Source organism: Salvelinus fontinalis, chromosome 2 (genome assembly GCF_029448725.1).
Source record: "Salvelinus fontinalis isolate EN_2023a chromosome 2, ASM2944872v1, whole genome shotgun sequence".
NCBI classification, from domain to species: domain Eukaryota; kingdom Metazoa; phylum Chordata; class Actinopteri; order Salmoniformes; family Salmonidae; genus Salvelinus; species Salvelinus fontinalis.
The window spans coordinates 48,199,165-48,219,723 of NC_074666.1; the positions used below are offsets into that span (position 1 = coordinate 48,199,165).

General features: G+C 41.2%; 1 protein-coding gene across 2 annotated transcripts in view; it reads right to left on the reverse strand.

Annotated features, from left to right (window-relative positions):
- The window catches only part of LOC129820062 (double C2-like domain-containing protein beta), a 310,308-nt gene that overhangs the window by 278,696 nt on the left and 11,053 nt on the right, over positions 1–20,559 (reverse strand). For both annotated transcript variants that reach the window (XM_055876894.1, XM_055876902.1), the window contains exons 2-5: positions 15,363–15,462; positions 13,079–13,222; positions 12,785–12,914; positions 4,920–5,006 (exon numbers count right to left, since the gene is read on the reverse strand). In XM_055876894.1, coding sequence (XP_055732869.1) covers positions 4,920–5,006; positions 12,785–12,914; positions 13,079–13,222; positions 15,363–15,462 — 461 coding nt within the window. The remainder of the gene's footprint in view (positions 1–4,919; positions 5,007–12,784; positions 12,915–13,078; positions 13,223–15,362; positions 15,463–20,559) is intronic.

Sequence of the window (20,559 nt, forward strand, 5' to 3'; positions counted from 1 at the left end):
GTCATGAGCCTAGAGGACACCGGCGCGCACCTGTTCCAAGCGTTAGTTTAGCCTGTTATATTTCTCCGGTCATCTTTTCACTCGTTATAGGAGTTAAAAACATCATAAGGTAGTTAATTTAAAGCGTTTTATAGCAATTTATATCCGTTTAGTGCGATTTTGGGACATTTATTTTTGCAACGATGTGAAAAGTTGGGCACGCTTTTCAGTTCATCCCGAACGCAGTTGACATTTCCACATGGCAAGAGGACAGCTTTCCACCAAAAGACGATTTCTCCCAAGAAAGGATCCTTTGCCCAAGATACTGATGGAAGAACAGCTCAAAGTAGGACATTTTTATTATGATAAATCGTGTTTCTGTCGAAACATTTTAGTGGCTTAGGACGCCATGTTTTTTGACGTAGCTTCGCTTGGCGCAAACTGTATTGAAAAGTAAGGATAAATAAAAAAATGTAATAACGCAATTGTATTAAGAATTAAATTGTCTATCAATCCCTGTCCACCCTATATTTTTTAGTCACGTTTATGAGTATTTATGTATAAGAGTAGATCACTGTCTAAGTGGCGCAAGGACATTTTCTGACCAGCTGAGCTACATTTCACATTGTCTAACCATGATTTTGGTGGCTAAATATAAACATTTTCGATCAAACTCTATATGGATTGTGTAATATGATGTTACAGGAGTGTCATCGGAAGAATTCTGAGAAGGTTAGTGAAAAAATTAATATATTTTGGCGATGTTGACTTTTATCGCTCACTTTGGCTAGAATCAATGCTGGGCTGCTATGTGCTATGTGCTATGCTAATATAACGATTTATTGTGTTTTCGCTGTAAGACACTTAGAAAATCTGAAATATTGTCTGTATTCACAGGATCTGTGTCTTTCGATTCGTGTATGCTGTGTATTTTTACGAAATGTTTGATGATTAGTAGTTAGGTAAACACGTTGCTCATTGTAATTATTCTAGTCCATTTGTGATGGTGGGTGCAATTGTAAACTATGCCATCTACCTGAAATATGCACTTTTTTCTAACAAAACCTATCCCATACCATAAATATGTTATCAGACTGTCATCTAATGAGTTTTTTTGTTGGTTAGGGGCTATAAATATCTTAGTTTAGCCGAATTGGTGATGGCTACTGGTGTTGGTGGACAAATAAAAGATGGTGGATTATGCTAATGTGTTTTTAGGTAATAGATGTACATCTTTACATATTGTGTCTTCCCTGTAAAACATTTTAAAAATCGGAAATGTTGACTGGATTCACAAGATCTGTGTCTTTCATTAGCTGTATTGGACTTTAATGTGTGAAAGTTAAATATTTTAAAAAAATATTTTTTTTGAATTTCGCGGCACTGGTTTTTCAGTGGGGGGGGGGGGGGGGGGGGGGGTGTGCCGCTAGCGCCACGCTGATCCTAGACAGGTTAAAGTGTACTGTTAGCTAGCTAGCTAATGTTAACTGGCTGGCTCGCTAGCTAACGTTACGTGTATGATCTTAATATTCGTATCTCAGCGTCATTTGCTTGCTAGTTATAGCTTAATGTTAACTAGCTAACATTGAACCTGGTTTGTTAGTTACCTGCAGATTCATGCAGGTTAGTAACGTAATGAGTTGGGATTATGGTTAATTCTTTAGCTAGCTACATGTCTTAACAAAAGACTCTACTATGCAAGTAACCATTTCGGGTGCGTTCATAAATTCAGTGAATTTACGAAAGCTCCACACCTGTTGAATATGGCCGTGTCAGTAAACGTCGGCAAAAAAAGCATAATCTGACAGTACAGTAGTAGTCACCAACACTCTGGAAAACATAAAAACAGCCTAACCAGCTCTACTAGAGCGAGTAATGTTCAGTAAGCTGTCTGGAAGTAGCTAGCAAGTTAGCCAGTTAGCTTGGGTGCTTGACTGCTGTTGTTAGTACAGAATGCTCAGATCAACCTTTAAAGAGATGGGGCCAGGCTAAAGCTTAAGAGGGTGTGAACGATGCTGAATGGGTGTAGACAAAGAAAAGCTCTCCAGTTGGTACCAGAACACTCAAAGTTTATCAACTTTCAAAGCAGAATTACCTTCCCACTGTTTCTCAAATGTAGTGTATGATATACCATTTTGTCTCTGCTTTTATCCATAGTAAAAAATAATAATACATCTAATTTTTCTACATAAGACTGAATCAAGGTAGTCGGTCACAAATGATCTCAACCAGAAACAGCAAGGCAATGATTATTTTAAGGATAATTTTCAAGAAAGAAATAGTGAGCATGAGATGAGAGCCTAAAAACCGATTATCTGTTGACCTGTCCCTCAGAGATAAGCACTGCTCACAGCTATCACAGAGTATCTCAACACTGTGACATAAAGTAAGCATATATATATACACTGCTCAAAAAAATAAAGGGAACACTTAAACAACACAATGTAACTCCAAGTCAATCACACTTCTGTGAAATCAAACTGTCCACTTTGGAAGCAACACTGATTGACAATAAATTTCACATGCTGTTGTGCAAATGGAATAGACAAAGGGTGGAAATTAAAGGCAATTAGCAAGACACCCTGAATAAAGGAGTGATTCTGCAGGTGGTGACCACAAACCACTTCTCAGTTCCTATGCTTCTTGGCTGATGTTTTGGTCACTTTTGAATGCTGGCGGTGTATATTGAGCAGTGAGCAGTGTATATATATATATGTGTGTGTGTGTGTGTGTGTGTGTGTGTGTGTGTGTGTGTGTGTGTGTGTGTGTGTGTGTGTGTGTGTGTGTGTGTGTGTGTGTGTGTGTGTGTGTGTGAGAGTGAGAGAGTGAGAGAGTGAGAGAGTGAGAGAGTGAGAGAGTGAGAGAGTGAGAGAGTGAGAGAGTGAGAGAGTGAGAGAGTGAGAGAGTGAGAGAGAGTGAGAGAGTGAGAGAGAGTGAGAGAGTGGAAGAGGAAGAGAGAGAGGGGAAGAGAGAGAGAGTAAGAGTGAGAAGAGTTGAGAAAATAGAACTGGGGTAAACTAAACTCAGGAGGGGCGCCTCCACAGAGGCATGTCAGCCCGAGCCCAAATCCGACTGAAGACAGCCATTTTGAGTAAGCACCTCCATCATCTGAGGAAGGCCGATAAGGTGCCCTGTCAAACACTGCCTTTCAGACAGTGACTCTATCTGCTGGAGCAGATTCACAGCGGAGGGAAATGAAAAATGAAGACTGCCTTTCGACGCACAGTGTGTGGTTCAAAAACATTTGCACATTTTTACATAAACGTCTTTATGGTACAGTGCCCTCAATCCTCAATCCTGCACAGCCATGGAATTATTCATGAGCTCATGTGATTTCTCCGCTAAAACTCACCCCATCCTCCTTTTACCTCCACCTCCCCTGTTACAGTCCAGACTGCCTAGTGATCCATACATCAGGAGGAAAAGAAACTTGAAGAAACAGGCGGCCTACCTGAAACCAAGAAGTTGTGCTGTACGGTAATAATAATTCTGGGTCATCAAAGCAGCTTTTTGGGGGCACTACTGGGATATGGCTTTCCATGAGGGGAAAGTGGCAAATTACTTGAATAATCTGGATATAGGCCTACATAATATGGAGGAAATAATATTATGGTAATATTAAGTGCTTCAGATGTTTAATTATTCCCCACACATGAAACAAACGTCTCCTTGAGGGAGGCCAGTTAAAATAATCCTATAGTGAGTGAATATGGTCCATTGACTGCTGTTACTGTGCTTCACAAAAAGGTGTTTGGCTTGAATGACCAATATAAAAGCTGAAATTATGCACATCCATTTTGTCTATGGCCAGGTATCAAGATCCTGATCCATGATTGATATATGTAGGTGGAGAGAATGACAGGATTAAACGGGAGAACACCTTTGATATATGGGAGGGCATACGCCAGAGACTAGACTGATCTGGATGTCAGTCATACTGTATCACTCTCTACGGGGCTGTTCCTAGCTCCTTAAAAAGATTTGAAAAGCTACTGGAATTGAATGCAAATGTTTAACCACTTTGGGAAATCCTGCTCCTCTTTTGTGCTAAGTAGATAGTGATATCTTATTAGCATTACACTGGGGATAAATGGCTCATAGCAGCACATTCACCATTAGCATTTCTGAGGAAGAAACCCATACTCCCTAATGAGAACGATTTAATGTTACACACCTGATAACATAAAATATAAATCCAGATTAAAATATCCCTGGATGGAAAAATGATGTACTCCGACACATCTGGCACATCCCTCGAAACAACCCTTCATCGTAAAAACTCTTATCGCTCTTTTATCAGCATTACAGGAACATTTCCATAACCCAAAATATGAGTGTGGGGATAAACTACCATTGGACCTACTTCCCAACCAATAAGCACCGCAGTGATTCATCCACACTGCTATGATAATCACATAAAAAGCCACACAGCTAATGAAACCAGCGTGTGAGGGCATAGAAACTTCATGAAGTCACAACGGGTCACCAGACGCGAGGTTCCTGCTATAGGGGGCAATCAGCAAGACAAGAGCCGTTTCCCCTCAATCAGGCTCCTGTGCATTGTAAACAAGACTGTGGTGAAACGACCATCCAGATCAGGTGAGCCCTGCAGATGACCACTGGGCCTCCAAATCAAGCCCCGAGAGACCCTTATTCCTGGAGGAAAACCAACCTGCAGCAATCTGCCTGAAGTCTGTAAACTGGTTACAGACATGTAGAATCTGTCTGTGGTTCTACATTGTCTCTGGCTGTTGCTACTGAACTTCCATAAAATTATACAATTTTGCTTCTCCATTTTTATTGCACTTTTCTCAAACGGACAGTGTTTACTTAATAGGGTAACCCCCTAATCAATGTGTAGTAGAATAATCAAAAAGCATGTAGTTGGCAGTTCAATTTATACTGTAGATGAGCTATCCAGTTGTAGGGATGTACGTTACCTCTCTGTGTTCACTGCAGATCTTGCACAGCCACTGGGTTGTCTTCTGACTGCACTGGGTCTCAATGCCACATTTGGTGCATGCTTTCTGTAAGAGAGAGAAAACAAGTTTTGGTTTTAAATAGAACGGATAAGAATTGACCATGAGTGGAGTAACTTGTTTGAGTAATGTGGACAAAACACAAAATATATAACTACAAATATATAATTACTTAGCTATAAAGTTTGCGGCCGTATTTTGTAACACTAAAGAAGCACATGATAATTTTACAGTTTGACTTGCAATTGACTATGCAATTTCAAGCAAAAAGCAATGTTCCACATTGAAATTGAAAACAGTCAGTGCCAAGTCCAACAACTCGGTAACTCATAAAATTGCAGAGTGCCTGAATATATACAGTATATTATACAATAACAAAATGTATTCCATAATAAATATAAAAGGACACTTTTCTTTTTTTACATTGTTCAAACAACAGAACTCTTAGTAAAATCACTGATGTGCGACTCCAGAGTACCATCCGTATTTATCAAAGCCATCACAACCAACTTTGTGAGGTTGAAAAGTTCACAGAAAAGTCACTCTGACACATCATGTATTTCCACAAGTCAAGTTATTGCACAACTCAACACCTCCACCACAAACAAAGTGGGTGAGTCACTTCAACATGCAGACTTATGTTGAATTCCAAATCGGCCCCAACACACTAGGAACTCCAGTAGACAGCTTCCTTCTGCCTTCTGAATGGCTGGCTGGCTGGAGTTTCGCCATATTGCATCAATCTATCCAGTCCCCTCAGATCTACAGCAGTGGCTAGGGGGTAGGGACTAAGGGAATAAATGTTGAACTGAACATTAATCCAATCATCAGAAACATACACTATATATACACAAAAGTATGTGGACACCCCTTCAAATTAGTGGATTTGGCTATTTCAGCCACACCCGTTGCTGACAGGTGTACACCATTGAGCACACAGCCATGCAATCTCCATAGAAAAACATTGGCAGTAGAATGGCCTTACTGAAGAGCTCAGTGATTTTCAATATGGCACCGTCATAGGATGCTACCTTTCCGACAAGTCAGTTTGTCAAATTTCTGCCCTGCTAGAGCTGCCCGGGTCAAATGTAAATGCTGTTTTGTGAAGTGGACACGTCTAGGAGAGACAACCCGGACGACGCTGGGCCAATTGTGCGCCCCCCCATGGGTCTCCCGGTCGCGGCCGGCTGCGACAGACCCTGGACTCGAACCAGGATCTCTAGTGGTATAGCTAGCATGGTGATGCAGCGCCTTAGACCACCGCGCCACTCGGGAGGCTGAAAGGAAATCTTAACGCTACAGCATACAATGACATTCTCGATGATTCTGTGCTTCCAACTTTGTTGGAACAGTTTGGGGGAAAGTCCTTTCCTGTTTCAGCATGACAATGCCCCAGTGCACAAAGTGAGATCCGTACAGAAATGGTTTGTCGAGATCGGTGTGGAAGAGCTTGACTGGCCTGCACAGAGCCCTGACCTCAACCCCATCGAAAACGTTTGGATGAATTGGAACGCCAACTGCGAGCCAGGCCTAATCGCACAACATCAGTGCCCGACCTCACTAATAGTCTTGTGGCTGAATGGAAGCAAGTCCCTGTAGTAATGTTCCAACATGTAGTGGAAAGCCTTCCCAGAAGAGTGGAGGCTGTTACAGCAGCAAAATGGGGACCAACTTCATATTAATGCCTGTGATTTTGGAATGAGATGTTAAATGAGCAGGTGTCCACATACTTTAGGCCACGTAGTGAGTTTGTATGCCCTTAACAACAAAATACGGAGCTCGTCACTGTCCACCTAGTGTAGTTGTCAGCAAAGAGAGAGCTTGTTGGGATACAGCAGTCTAAAAGATATACAATTACATTGGGCGCCATTACGTTCTAAGACACCTTAAAGGTAGACTGAGCGAAATGACTTGAGTATCACAGTAGATATTGAGATGAGCGAGATGCAAGACTTTGCGCTCAGTTACACACAGTGTCTGAGCATGTACACAGGTTCGTGTTACAGCATGGTAGTCACGGGACCAAAACAGTGGAGAAGTTGAGCCTCGCGCTTCAACGCTCTTTGTTGGAGAAATTGGCACACTATGCTGTTTACTTTCCACATCTATGTCATATTGCTGAGTCTAACTCAAGAATCGGTTTGGAAGCAGGGTTGATTATGATGTTCTAAAGAGTCACAGGAAGGAAGCTTTAATCAAGCCTTATGTAATGCAGGAGAGAGCTTGGCTGAAGTGCCCATAATTCCCTTGCCTGAAGTAGCTTAGTGTTTTTAGCCAGCGAGAGAGAACGAGAGAGAGGGACAGAGAGGGAGAGAGAGAAAGAGGGAGAAAGGTAGAATAATTTCTGGGTCTCCGTAGATCAAACATTTTCACTCAACTGCTACCAGCTTAAATAAACAGTGACACATCTGACCCAATAGTCTATCGTAATAGAATGTTACGAAATAGAAACGCTATATTATGCCAAAAAGCATGTTCTGGGTTCCAGGATTATTGCCTCAAAGACACCTGACTATAGCCATCTCATCTGTACTCTAGATATAGTGTAGTCTGATGGATGTGTAGATCTGTCAATTTTCACATCCAGAGCACGTCTTCTTCTAAAGACTAGTGTCACCTAGCGACCAATAAGTCTGTCTGCCTTCCAATTACATACGAACAAATCTGGGCTATTTGTGTTTGGACTTTGGACTAGGGGCATTTATTGACGAGACCTAAAAAAGTCAACAAGTATTAGATATGCAAACATCTGAATTAGATTAAATGTGACAGAAATATGCAGCACTACTGTGGGGAACTCACATTTGTTTAATTGAGTAAGCAGCTTTCTTAAACGGTTTTTAAAATATCATTATGATTGCTCATACCCAAATAATGTTGTTGACCCGTCCTTTACTTGTAGTTGTGGCCAAAGCATAAATGACAAAACCCACTCAGTAAAAAAAATCTCAAACTTGTTTTTGAAACAAACCATTAAAAACAAATGCTTGAAATTTGCTTGGAGAATGACATCATCCTTTTTGGCCGGGACAGGCCCATCTGGATTGGTCGAGCAGCTTTTTCAAAAACAAAAATATAAATTATCCGGTGGGGAGAAGGAGACTAGCGGAGACACAGGCTCAGGAGGGCACACAAACTGCTAGCAAGCCAAGCAATCCACAGGTAGTGTTAGCAAAAAGGACAAAACCTATACAACAACTACCTCGCCAGTCACTTATATTTCAAATCATGTGGTTTATAAGTTGGCCTGCTGGCTGTTTGGAAGCAGCAAGCTAGCATGCTAACGTTCGCTATCAAGGCCAACTTAGCTAGCTGCTTAGCCAACACCAAAGCAAGCCAAAGTAGCAACCATCATATTTCGTTTTTTACATTTCAGTCATTTAGCAGACTTAGAGTTAAGTGCATTCATTTTAAGATTGCTAGGTGGGACAGCCACCTCAGTCATAGTAGGCACATTTTTCAAAGTAGCTATTAGCAAAGTCCGTGCTATTTTAAATCCAGTGGTTTGTAGCTACAGTACAAGTTGGATGTCAAGAGGAAACCTAGTTAGCAGTTGTTGACTTATATAAAAAAAAGTTGTATTCTATCAGGAAACCGACATGTTTGACTTTCAGGAAAACATATTGGTCAAGCTCAGGCACTTCATCCATTTTTGGATGCATTTTCCAATTTGTGAAGTGCATAACACTAGGGTGGAAATTGTGAGGCAAAATTAGCCATAGCGCTGAGTGAGCAAGACTGAGATAGCATAATGGTAAACACTTGAACAGGATTTAAATTACATTTTCTCTATAATTTAGCCAAACAGGGTGGACATTTATGAGTGGAACATACAGACTAACAACATGAAACATGGGCAAATAAATAAATATAAACACACCGTTTTATCTATCTTTGCACCATAGTTTTCCCACTAAAGAAATTATGACAGTTCCTGAATGTGGTGTCAATGTAGGAATGGGATTGTTATCTTAAATGGAGAATTACAACAACTAAACAGGGTGGAAAGTGATATCAGGGACACACATCTTAAATAAAAGAAATACAATAATCAAAACTTTGATGAAAGTGACTAACTAATACTATAAAAAAATGAAGATTTTAGACATTGTATAATTTTATGGCTTATATTTCTGAAAGTTGAGAAATAACACCCGGGGACATGGCAAAAACACCTACACGCACTGGCAACATTTTACACTAAATAAGAAATTATATTTCCTGTGGACAGAAATAGGAATGACCCAGCTAGCTAGCTTAGCTCCTAGCAATCACAACTTGCTAGCTAGTAGCTAGCTCAACGAAAATATCAGGAATGGTGACAAAGCGATGGACATTAACAGCTCACGCTTGTAAAATAATCGGTCTGCATTTATTGCTGTTACAGTAAAGTGCCTTAGTAGTTCCATCATGTGTTTCCAAATCCTTAATCCATCCATACTATTTGACTACAGACAATAGCCTTCGATTTTGGTTAAAAAAAAAATAATTAAAGGCAAGCCTGCTAGGCAGTGCGTGCAGCCCTGCCCCACGTGGAGTTAGTAGCTAATTTGAATATCCGAGTGTATGCACGTCTCATTGGCAGAGCAAATGAGCTTTTCTTGACCAGTATAAGGCCCAACAACTGTTGTTTTCACTCAGGCCAAGCAGGGGAACAAAGAAAAGCTGCTTTTAACATCATTAATTATCATTTGTTAGGAAGGACATCTATTAAATTCATATTGTAATTACTTTTTTGTAAATATTTAATACAAATCTGGAACACTGGATATATACTTTAATATGAGAATTTGCCAGAAAAACTTAAGTCTAAAATCACAGTGTGTATCAATCTCGCTGTGACGTAAAGTGTGTGTGGTGTTATACTGAGACAGATGCCACCACACTCACACCTGCAGTGAACTGAGGGTCTTAGACATCATAGCAGTGTGTGTGTGTGTCCACTTAATTCCCTGGATAGCCCTGCATTTGCTCTATGACAGCCTTACACAGTCCAACCTGTCATCATAGAGTATCACTCAGCAGCATAATTCAGTTTGGGACAAGACACTTAATATAACCAATGCCTCCACACCTGTCTATCCCAGTTTGGATGGTGAAGATGAGGACCACATGCCCATCTCCTGGGAGAGACTGCAAACACAGACTGCTCTTTGCCTGTCTTTTAGAGCTGTGCTGCCCTCTCCTGGGCCTTACATTTACTACTTGGCTTTTCTTTCCTACACACTTCAAACTGACCTCTCAACATGTGCTTTAATGATACATAAAACAGTCTAGTGTAGACCAGGAGATTGTGTAAGGTCATGAGTATACTATTTTGAACTTATCATGAGTGATTAACATTCCATTGAGAACCAAGCATTTTGCAACGGCAACAAATCTAGAACAGTTTTCATTTTTTTACAACTATATCAGGGAAATTAGTAGGGGAATTAGTATATCCAGAACTGTATGCCACGTTTGAATTGAAACAGTATGCTATTTTATATGGATTATCATAATCACTCCTGCTTTCATGCTTAGGTAAGTGATTTAGAGATTCACATCTGAGGTCTCTGCTGCAACCCTATGGTGAAAAGTGATTACTGCAAGCTGGCTATCCAGTTAAGTCCATGATTTGGAAAAGTGAATTGAATTGCTATTCACTACAATGTTTACATCTTAATAGTCTTTTGCCTTGCTTGGCAAGAGTTATTATATTATAGACATGAAAGAGCTCTTGTAAGTATCTGTTTGAGATGATAATCCACATAAGCACTATTGAATAGCTAAGGACCCTGGGACTAAACACCTCCCTCTGCAACTGGACCCTGGACTTCCTGACGTGCCTTCCCCAGGTGGTAAGGGTAGGTAACAACACATCCACCACGCTGATCCTCAACACAGGGGCCCCTCAGGGGTGCGTGCTCAGTCCCCTCCTGTACCCTCCTGTACTCCCTGTTCACTCATGACTGCTCACTCATGACTGCACGGCCAGGCACAACTCCAACACCATCATTAAATTTGCCGATGACAACGACGAGACAGCCTTTAGGGAGGTCAGAGACCTAGCCATGTGGTGGCAGGACAACAACCTCTTCCTCAACGTGATCAAGACAAAGGAGAGGATTGTGGACTACAGGAAAAAGAGGACAGATCCCGCCCCCATTCTCATAGACGGGGCTGCAGTGGAGCAGGTTGCGATCTTCAAGTTCCTTGGTGTTCACATCACCAACAAACTAACAAGGTCCAAGCACACCAAGACAGTCGTGAAGAGGGCACGACAAAACCTATTCCCCCTCAGGAGACTGAAAAGATTTGGCATGGGTCCTCAGATTCTCAAAAGGTTCTACAGCTGCACCATCGAGAGCATCCTGACTGGTTGCATAGCTGCCTGGTATGGCAACTGCTCGGACTCCGAATGCAAGTCACTACAGAGGGTAGTGCGAACAGCCCAGTACATCACTGGGGCCAAGCTTCCTGCCACCCAGGACCTCTACACCACGCGGTGTCAGAGGAAGGCCCTAAAAATTGTCAAAGACTCCAGCCACCCTAGTCATAGACTGTTCTCTCTGCTACCGCACGGCAAGCGGTACCGGAGCACCAAGTCTAGGTCCGTGAGGCTTCTAAACTGCTTCTATCCCCATGCCATAAGACTCCAGAACATCTAGTCAAATGGCTACCCATACTATTTTCAGTGCCCCCCATCCCCTCTTTATACCACTGCAACTCTGTTGTCATCTATGCATAGTCACTTTAATAACTCTACCTATATGTACATACCACCTCAAATAACCAGTGCCCCCACACGTTGACTCTGTATTGGTACACCCCTGTATATAGTATCGCTGTTGTTATTTTACTGCTGCTTATTAAATTACTTGTTACTTTTATCTCTTATTTTTATCTGTACTTTTTGAAACAACATTGTTGGTTAGGGGTTCGTAAGTAAGCATTTCACTGTAAGGTGTACACCTGTTGTATTCGGCGCATGTGACTAATAACATTTTATTTGAACAGCAGAATGAACCCACTCTTATATGGTTAATAAGGTCTAATGCAATGTATTACCTTTCCTCTCAGAGACCAACAGAATGCATTTCCCCTTTGTATTTCTTCCCTTCTGATCTCATTACGTCCCAGTGCCACTCTAGCGCAGAGGAGTTGGAGAAAACACTGGGAAAGGTTACGACCAGTATAGATAAAGCTACTGGTCAAAAGAGAAGGTCAGTGGGCTTCGAGGTCAATATGTCAAACAATATCTGTAGGGAAATACTGCAACTGTTATGGTTCACTGTTATAAAGAGTAGTGAATGCATCTCATTTTCAAGCCTCTAGTTGAATCAGGAGTTAGGAAACATTGGTCTACTTTTCATTCTTCCCCATTTTAGAGTATTTCAATAAACTGACATTGGCCAGATATCTCCCGTACTAGAGCGAGGTAATATAGACAAAAAGTTATTTCACGATAAATTGACCCATTGTGCTCGATAACTAGAAATACAACATTTATTTTATTTTGATGCAGTTACTTTCCAATAGCGGAAATGGTCTAGACTAACATTTTCCAGTGCCATCAAGAAGTGAGACAAGAAAGCTATTTCTTTTAACATGTTCAGGGAATTCATGATTGATATTTTGATGTGCAACATGTCAAAATAAAATCCAGAATAAATCTGATTTCTTTATGCTCTTTAGAGATTAATTTGTTTGCATCTTTTTTGTGCATATTGGCCTAGGCTATACGCTACATAATTCACCACCAGAGGAATTGGGAACAACCTTTCAGGACTGTTTGGGCCTCTGCTATGGTACAACAGTAGAGTAGGCTGTGTGGTGACCTTTACCTTGCAGCAGTCCTGACAGAAGATAGAGGGATTTCCCAGGAGGCCCAGGACCTCCCCACACAGCAGGCACTGGGACAGGCCGTTCCCCAGCGCACTCTTCTTCATGTTGTCCAGACGCTCCACCAGCCTCCTGAGACACACACACACAGTTACAGAATGGACACAGAGGCTAAAGTTGGCTATGTGCTGCCACTGATGGCTCATGGATTGACAGTCCAGATAAACTAACAGAAAGTCATGGTTTTATTACCAACGGTGTGTATATGTGTGTGTGTGTATGTGCGTGCGTCCTACCCGATGCGGAGCTGTTCAATCTGCTCAATTTGCTCAGCCCTGCGGATGACACTAAGGATGATCTCCACCTCCTGCTGCTCCAGCATCTGGCTCTTCCTCTGTCGGTCTGTACGGAAGGTGTGCACCGACCAGCCAGTCTGCAGCCTGGGATACAAACAAACAAGTTTCTTCACGATGTCGATCAATTCAATTCTGTTGTGTCATTCATTACATGTGGCAGTGCAGGCCAAAATGAAACCTGTGTGATGTGACTAACAGAAGAGCTATGCTTATGCATGTATGCACACCTTACAAAAAATATATACAGTTGAAGTCGTAACTTTACATACACTTAGGTTGGAGTCAATAAAACTCATTTTTAAACCACTCCACAAATTGATTGTTAACAAACTATAGTCTTGGCAATTCGGTTAGGACATCTACTTTGTGCATGACACAAGTCATTTTTCCAAGAATTTTTTTAAAGACAGATTATTTCACTTAAAATTAATTTTATCACAATTCCAATGGGTCAGAAGTTTACATACAGTAAGTTGACTGTGCCTTTAACAGCTTGGAAAATTCCAGAAAATTGTGTCATGGCTTTAGAAGCTTCTGATAGGCTAATTGACATCATTTGAGTCAATTGAAGGTGTACCTGTGGATGTATTTCAAGGACTACCTTCAAACTCAGTGACCCTTTGCTTGACATCATGGGAAAATCAAAAGAAATCAACCAAGACCTCAGAAAAAACAATTGTAGACCTCCACAAGTCTGGTTCATCCTTGGGAGCAATTTCCAAACGCTTGATGGTACCACGTTCATCTGTACAAACAATAATACGCAAATATAAACACCATGGGACCACACAGCCGTCATACCGCTCAGGAAAGAGACACGTTTAGTCTTCTAGAGATGAACGTACTTTGGGGCAAAAAGTCCCAGAACAGCAGCAAAGGACCTTGTGAAGACGCTGGAAGAAAAAGGTACAAAGGTAACTATATCCACAGTAAGGAGTCCTATATCGACAAAACCTGAAAGGCCGCTCAGCAAGGAGGAAGCCACTGCTCCAAAACTGCCATAAAAAAGCCAGACTACGGTTTGAAACTGCACATGGGGACAAAGATCGTACTTTTTGGATAAATGTCCTCTGGTCTGATGAAACAAAAATAGAACTGTTTGGCCATAATGACCATTGTTATGTTTGGAGGAAAAAGGGGCAGGTTTGCAAGCTGAAGAACACCATCCCAACCGTGAAGCACGGGGGTGGCAGCATCATGTTGTGGGTGTGCTTTGCTGCAGGAGGGACTGGTGCACTTCACAAAATAGATGGCATCATGAGGTAGGAAAATTGTGTGGATATATTGAAGCAACATCTCAAGACATCGGTCAGGAAGTTAAAGCTTAGTCACAGATGGGTCTTCCAAATGGACAATGACCCCAAGCATACTTCCAAAGTTGTGGCAAAATGGCTTAAGGACAACGAAGTCAAGACATTGGAGTGGCCGTCACAAAGCCTTGACCTCAATCCTATAGAAAATTTGGGGGCAGAACTGAAAAAGCGTGTGCGAGCAAGGAGGCCTACAAACCTGACTCAGTTACACCAGCTCTGTCAGGAGGAATGAGCCAACATTCAACCAACTTATTGTGGGAAGCTTGTGGAAGGCTACCCAAAACATTTGACCCAAGTTAAACAATTTAAAGACAATGCTACCAAATACCAATTGAGTGCATGTAGACTTCTGACCCACTGGGAATGTGATGAAAGAAATAAAAGCTGAAATTAATCCTTCTCTCTACTATTATTCTGACATTTCACATTCTTAAAATAAAGTGGTGATCCTGACTGACCTAAGACAGGACATTTTTACTCTGATTAAATGTCAGGAATTGTGAAAAACTGAGTTTAAATGTATTTGGCTAAGGTGTATGGAAACTTCAGACTTCAACTGCATATACTGCAAGCAAAAACATCCCCTTTTTTGACTACACTGCGGACAAACAAACAAACCCACATGTGCAAAATGTTGTACCAAATACATAAATATACATTGCAGTGTAAGATCAAATGGTCACAATGGTTTTGTCAAACAACGGAACTGCCATGCTATCAAAAACAAGTTTCAACAAACCAAAAGAACAACACACACACACACTCAGTGCGAAAACAAAAACAATACAATGTGATGAGAATACTGACGGGCACAGGAAACCTTTACACAACCAAAACAACTTTCCCAGGTGACATTGCAAAACACTTTCACCTGTTTATATGAGACGGTAGAGATTTGAGTGCATACTCACTTGGCTCGAAGGGCCAGCTGCCGGTCGTTGGGACAGACCCACTGATCAGTCCCTGTCCCAAACATGGCCTCGGTCATCTCTTGAGGGCTGATGACAAGGTCTGCAAAAACACAACCAGACACTCAGTCCTCGAAAATGAAAGGCTACATCCTGTCTGGGAAAATCAAATCAAAGAGATTTTGACCCACCACTGTATAACCCCTATAATTCATGTTAATTGGGTAGACCTGTGGCTTTTATACATGTCCACAAATGTTTTTTCTTTGAATTTGATATTAGACACCTTTTTGAGTGCAACATGCTAGTGTTAGCAGAACAACAATGGCCAGTAAAATGGGTAGCTTTAGACGGGTTAGCTGACAACGTCACAAAAACGATGTGCGCGCTTCGAAAGGGGAAGAAGGCTGTGTGTTGTTATGCTACTGGATGGTCAGATAGCTAGCAACAATGACAAGAAACTGCCATGTGGTGAATCGTAAGTGGCTCTTTTCAGCTCCTTGTTCTTAATACCATGTCTTGTTTTGAGGTGTTTGGACTGATGTCACGTCTAAGCTAATATGGCAAAAAAATTGCTAGCTAGTTAGCTAACCAACAACTGTAAAGATGTATTTGAGAGACAAGTGCTCATTGTGCAACTTTATTTATGTTTTCAATAAACATTGGAGTCAAATTATACACTGCTCAAAAAAATAAAAGGAACACTTAAACAACACAATGTAACTCCAAGTCAATCACACTTCTGTGAAATCAAACGGTCCACTTAGGAAGCAACACTGATTGACAATAAATTTCACATGCTGTTGTGCAAATGGAATAGACAAAAGCTGGAAATTATAGGCAATTAGCAAGACACCCCCAATAAAGGAATGGTTCTGCAGGTGGTGACCAAAGACCACTTCTCAGTTCCTATGCTTCCTGGCTGATGTTTTGGTCACTTTTGAATGCTGGCGGTGCTTTCACTCTAGTGGTAGCATGAGACGGAGTCTACAACCCACACAAGTGGCTCAGGTAGTGCAGCTCATCCAGAATGGCACATCAATGCGAGCTGTGGCAAGAAGGTTTGCTGTGTCTGTCAGCGTAGTGTCCAGAGCATGGAGGCGCTACCAGGAGACAAGCCAGTACATCTGGAGATGTGGAGGAGGCCGTAAGAGGGCAACTACCCAGCAGCAGGACCGCTACCTCCGCCTTTGTGCAAGGAGGAGCACTGCCAGAGCCCTGCAAAATGACCTCCAGCAGGCCTTGCTACCACTAGAGTGAAAGCACCGCCAGCATTCAAAAGTGACCAAAACATCAGCCAGGAAGCATAGGAACTGAGAAGTGGTCTGTGGTCACCACCTGCAGAATCACTCCTTTATTGGGGGTGTCTTGCTAATTGCCTATAATTTCCACCTTTTGTCTATTCCATTTGCACAACAGCATGTGAAATGTATTGTCAATCAGTGTTGCTTCCTATGTGGACAGTTTGATTTCACAGAAGTGTGATTGACTTGGAGTTACATTGTGTTGTTTAAGTGTTCCCTTTATTTTTTTGAGCAGTGTAGTTTACATGTTATCAACAATCTAAGTCAACCCCGTCTCTTTTGCCCCGTAGTTGCGCATGCGTCAGGTTTTGTTGCTGAACAACCAACCCATCTATAGTCTCTGGTGAAACGCATTAATTATGATCATTTCAAATGGAAAAGGATGAATGAAGCATTTCAAAAGAGAGCTCTTTTGCTTCCAGACAAACAGATGACACATTATTGTTGGGAGCGTATAGATGTGTGTATCTTAGCAAGCAACGCAGAGCAGAGGCAGCTATTTATTACAGGCCCAAATAATGAATCACCCAGTTCTCTGGTCTGTGGGCACACATGCAATCAAACATTACAGCTGATTACTGTTACCAGACTATCAACTATGAATTACAAGCACTGTGGAAAACATCTAACTACTTCCCTCATAGGAGAGGACATGTAACTGCACAAGAACTCATTAATTTACATTAAGTACTTATAGTTATATTATGTCAATATTCATGTCACGGTGTTCCTAATTTCTAATTGTTGTTGGGACACACCAAGGGTCTGTGTGCCCCACTATCATTGGGGAGTTGTATGTTGGAGGTGCTCAAGGAGGGGTTTATTTAATCAAACCACGTGGGACTACACCTCTCCCCACCGTAGACCGGTGTTCAATCCCTGCACCAACCTTTCAAGCTAATTTTCCAATTGCCTGTATCCCATGCTGTCATTTAAAATTGATCTCAAATAGAACATAATTTACCTGTGTTTTATATACTGTATATTTTCACACTGAGGTTGGAATAATACTTTGAAATTTAGAAAATTATGATAATGCACTTTTAGTGTAAGAGCTATTTTAAAAGGCCACTTGAGGCCACTTGAAACTTCAGCTTGTTTGGCTGGGTGGAGTTTTCGGACCGCCTGGTGACATCAGTTTGCTCTCGTCTCTGCCAATAATAGCTTCCTGGATGGCAGGAAGCTTGGCCCCAGTGATGTACTGGGCCATACGCACTACCCTACACTCCATACCCTCTGTAGTGCCTTGCGGTTGGAGGCCGAGCAGTTACCATACCAGGCAGTGATGCAACCAGTCAGGATGCTCTCGATGGTGCAGCTGTCATACCCTACACATGTTGCACAACAATATAAGTCAGTAAGTCATCATTTTTGTCAAAGTATGATATATTTGGTTTTGAATTGACAAATCCGAACTGCCTACTTTGGTGCAAATCCGTGGGTATGTGCAAATCCGTGTGAATACAGTGTCTTTTCCTATGATATGACTATGTTTAGTTTGAGAGAAAAAAATATTAATCAATTTTGAATTCGGGCTGTAATATCAAAATGTGAAATAAGTCAAGGGGTATGAATACTTTTTGAAGGCACAGGGAGACAATCTGACTGTATGTACAGTACCAGTCAGAAGTTGACACACCTACATATTCCATCACAACATCAAAACTGTGATTTGTTTAAAAGTGTTAAACAAATCAAAATATATTTTATATTCTTCAAAGTAGCCACCCTTTTGCCCTTGAATTCTAAATAAATCACTGACAGTGTCACCAGCAAAGCACACCCATGCAGTTTCCTCTGAACAGTTGATGTTGAGATGTGTCTGTTACTTGACTATGTGAAGCATTTATTTGGGCTGCAATCTGAGGTGCAGTTAACACAGGAATGGAAGACCCAGAGTTACCTCTGCTGCAGAGGATAAGATCATTAAAGTTTACAGCCTCAGAAATTGCAGTCCAAATAAAATGCTTCACAGAATAACAGACACATCTCAACATCAACTGTTCAGAGGAGACTGCATGAATCAGGCCTTCATGGTCAAATTGCTGCAAAGAAACCATTACTAAAGGACACCGATAAGAAGAAGAGACTTGCTTGGGCCAAGAATCACAAGCAATGTGAGTCCAAATTTGAGATTTTTGGTTCCAACCGCTGTGTCTTTGTGAGATGCAGAGTAGGTGAACGGATGAACTCTGCATGTGTGGGTCCCACCGTGAAGTATGGAGGAGGAGGTGTGATGGTGTGGGGGTGTTTTGATTTAATTAGAATGTATTATTATCTTATTTAAACTTTATTACTGGAGCTTCATCTTATTCTTTCTATTGTTCTGTGGCGGAATCATGGCTGCAATTTATGGAAGATGCCAAAACTTGAGATAACAATAGATAGCTAAGTAAAAGATAGGCCAGTGGTTTCCATCTGTGGAAAGTTTTACCTAAATCAATGCTTATGTCAAATCTAGCTCCAGAACCAGCTGGCTAATATTTTAACTGCAGTTTAGTAAATAAAAAAAATAAAAAAAACAGCAAAAGCAGATAACATTAGCTTGCTTGATAAGGTTATCAAGATAGCTAGCTATCTAGATAAGTTTAGCAAAATAGCTAGCTACACCGACAGCTGTGGGTGCCCCATTTGTTTATGTTTATCAACTCCACGTGGAAATTCCCAAACCAAAATAGGTATAAGTAGCCTTCGCCATTCTTCGGAGGTGGAAACTAATTGTAAAATTACGTATAAATAGTGGCAACAATATCCTCTGGGGCGGTCCTTTAAGGAGAGTTGAATTCAAACTAAAAACTATTTTTTACTCTTTTCGAAAACAACACTGATAAAACACTTGTAAAAACCTGTACACTGCGATGGACTTCAAAAGGTGATTTAGACATGAGCTGACATCTGCAGTAACATTTACAGCGAACGTAATTTCCACAAACATTGGGGATATTGCCTTTAAAAAGTCCATCCTTGTGGGCAGGTCGTTAATCTGTTAAATTGAATCTCGTGCTGCCCTCAGGCTACATCTCAGTACTCAAAAGTAGAAACCTCTCCTCGCTTTTTATGTTTCATTGGCACTAATCGGAAAAGACAGGGCCGCTGAGAAATACAGTATGTCATAAGTCTTCTAGAAACTGACCAGGACAGGATCGACTTTAGACAACTTAAAAATACAATTTATGAACACTGACTTTTTATACCATCTTTCCCCTCGCTAACGCTTACAACCTCCCTACTACCGATGGGACGTTAAAAGGAAAATTATCGACATTGCCTGTACCGATCACTTATTGCAGGCATTTGATTAACATCATTCATTACGATAAGTAACCTATAGAGAAATGTGAAGTTGGAAATAAAATAAGTTTGCTAATAACGGTGACTGTTAATGGGACAATTGATGGCTACAACCATTAAACCAGTAGTAGTAGTTTAAAGGATCATTAAAAGAAAACTGTGGTGCAGATTAATGTTAAACTTTCTATTTGTCGTTATTGCAGGCAATATATCGCGATATGGATTTTGTCCATATTGCCCAGTTCTACTCCCCACCACTAACATTCTCTGGCTATAAGCGTAAAACGCCAAGTCGTTGAGAAAAGCCACCATGTCCTTTTTTTATGGCTGAGCAATTAACTCTATTTACATTTCCAACCCACCTAATGGCCTTTATTCCACATTAGTGCTTTGGCATCAGGCCCAGCTGACTAAATTAAGTATGGTTAGAGGAAAGCAAACAAACACAGCACAATTCATCAGGACACACACATAAATAGGTTTCAGACTAAATATGTCAAGTCAGTAACCAGGTTTCCATCCAACCATTTCATTCTGATTACTTACCTGAGGCATGAAAGAATTCACGACCGGGCTGTAAGTATGTGAGAAATGGCAGTGGAAAC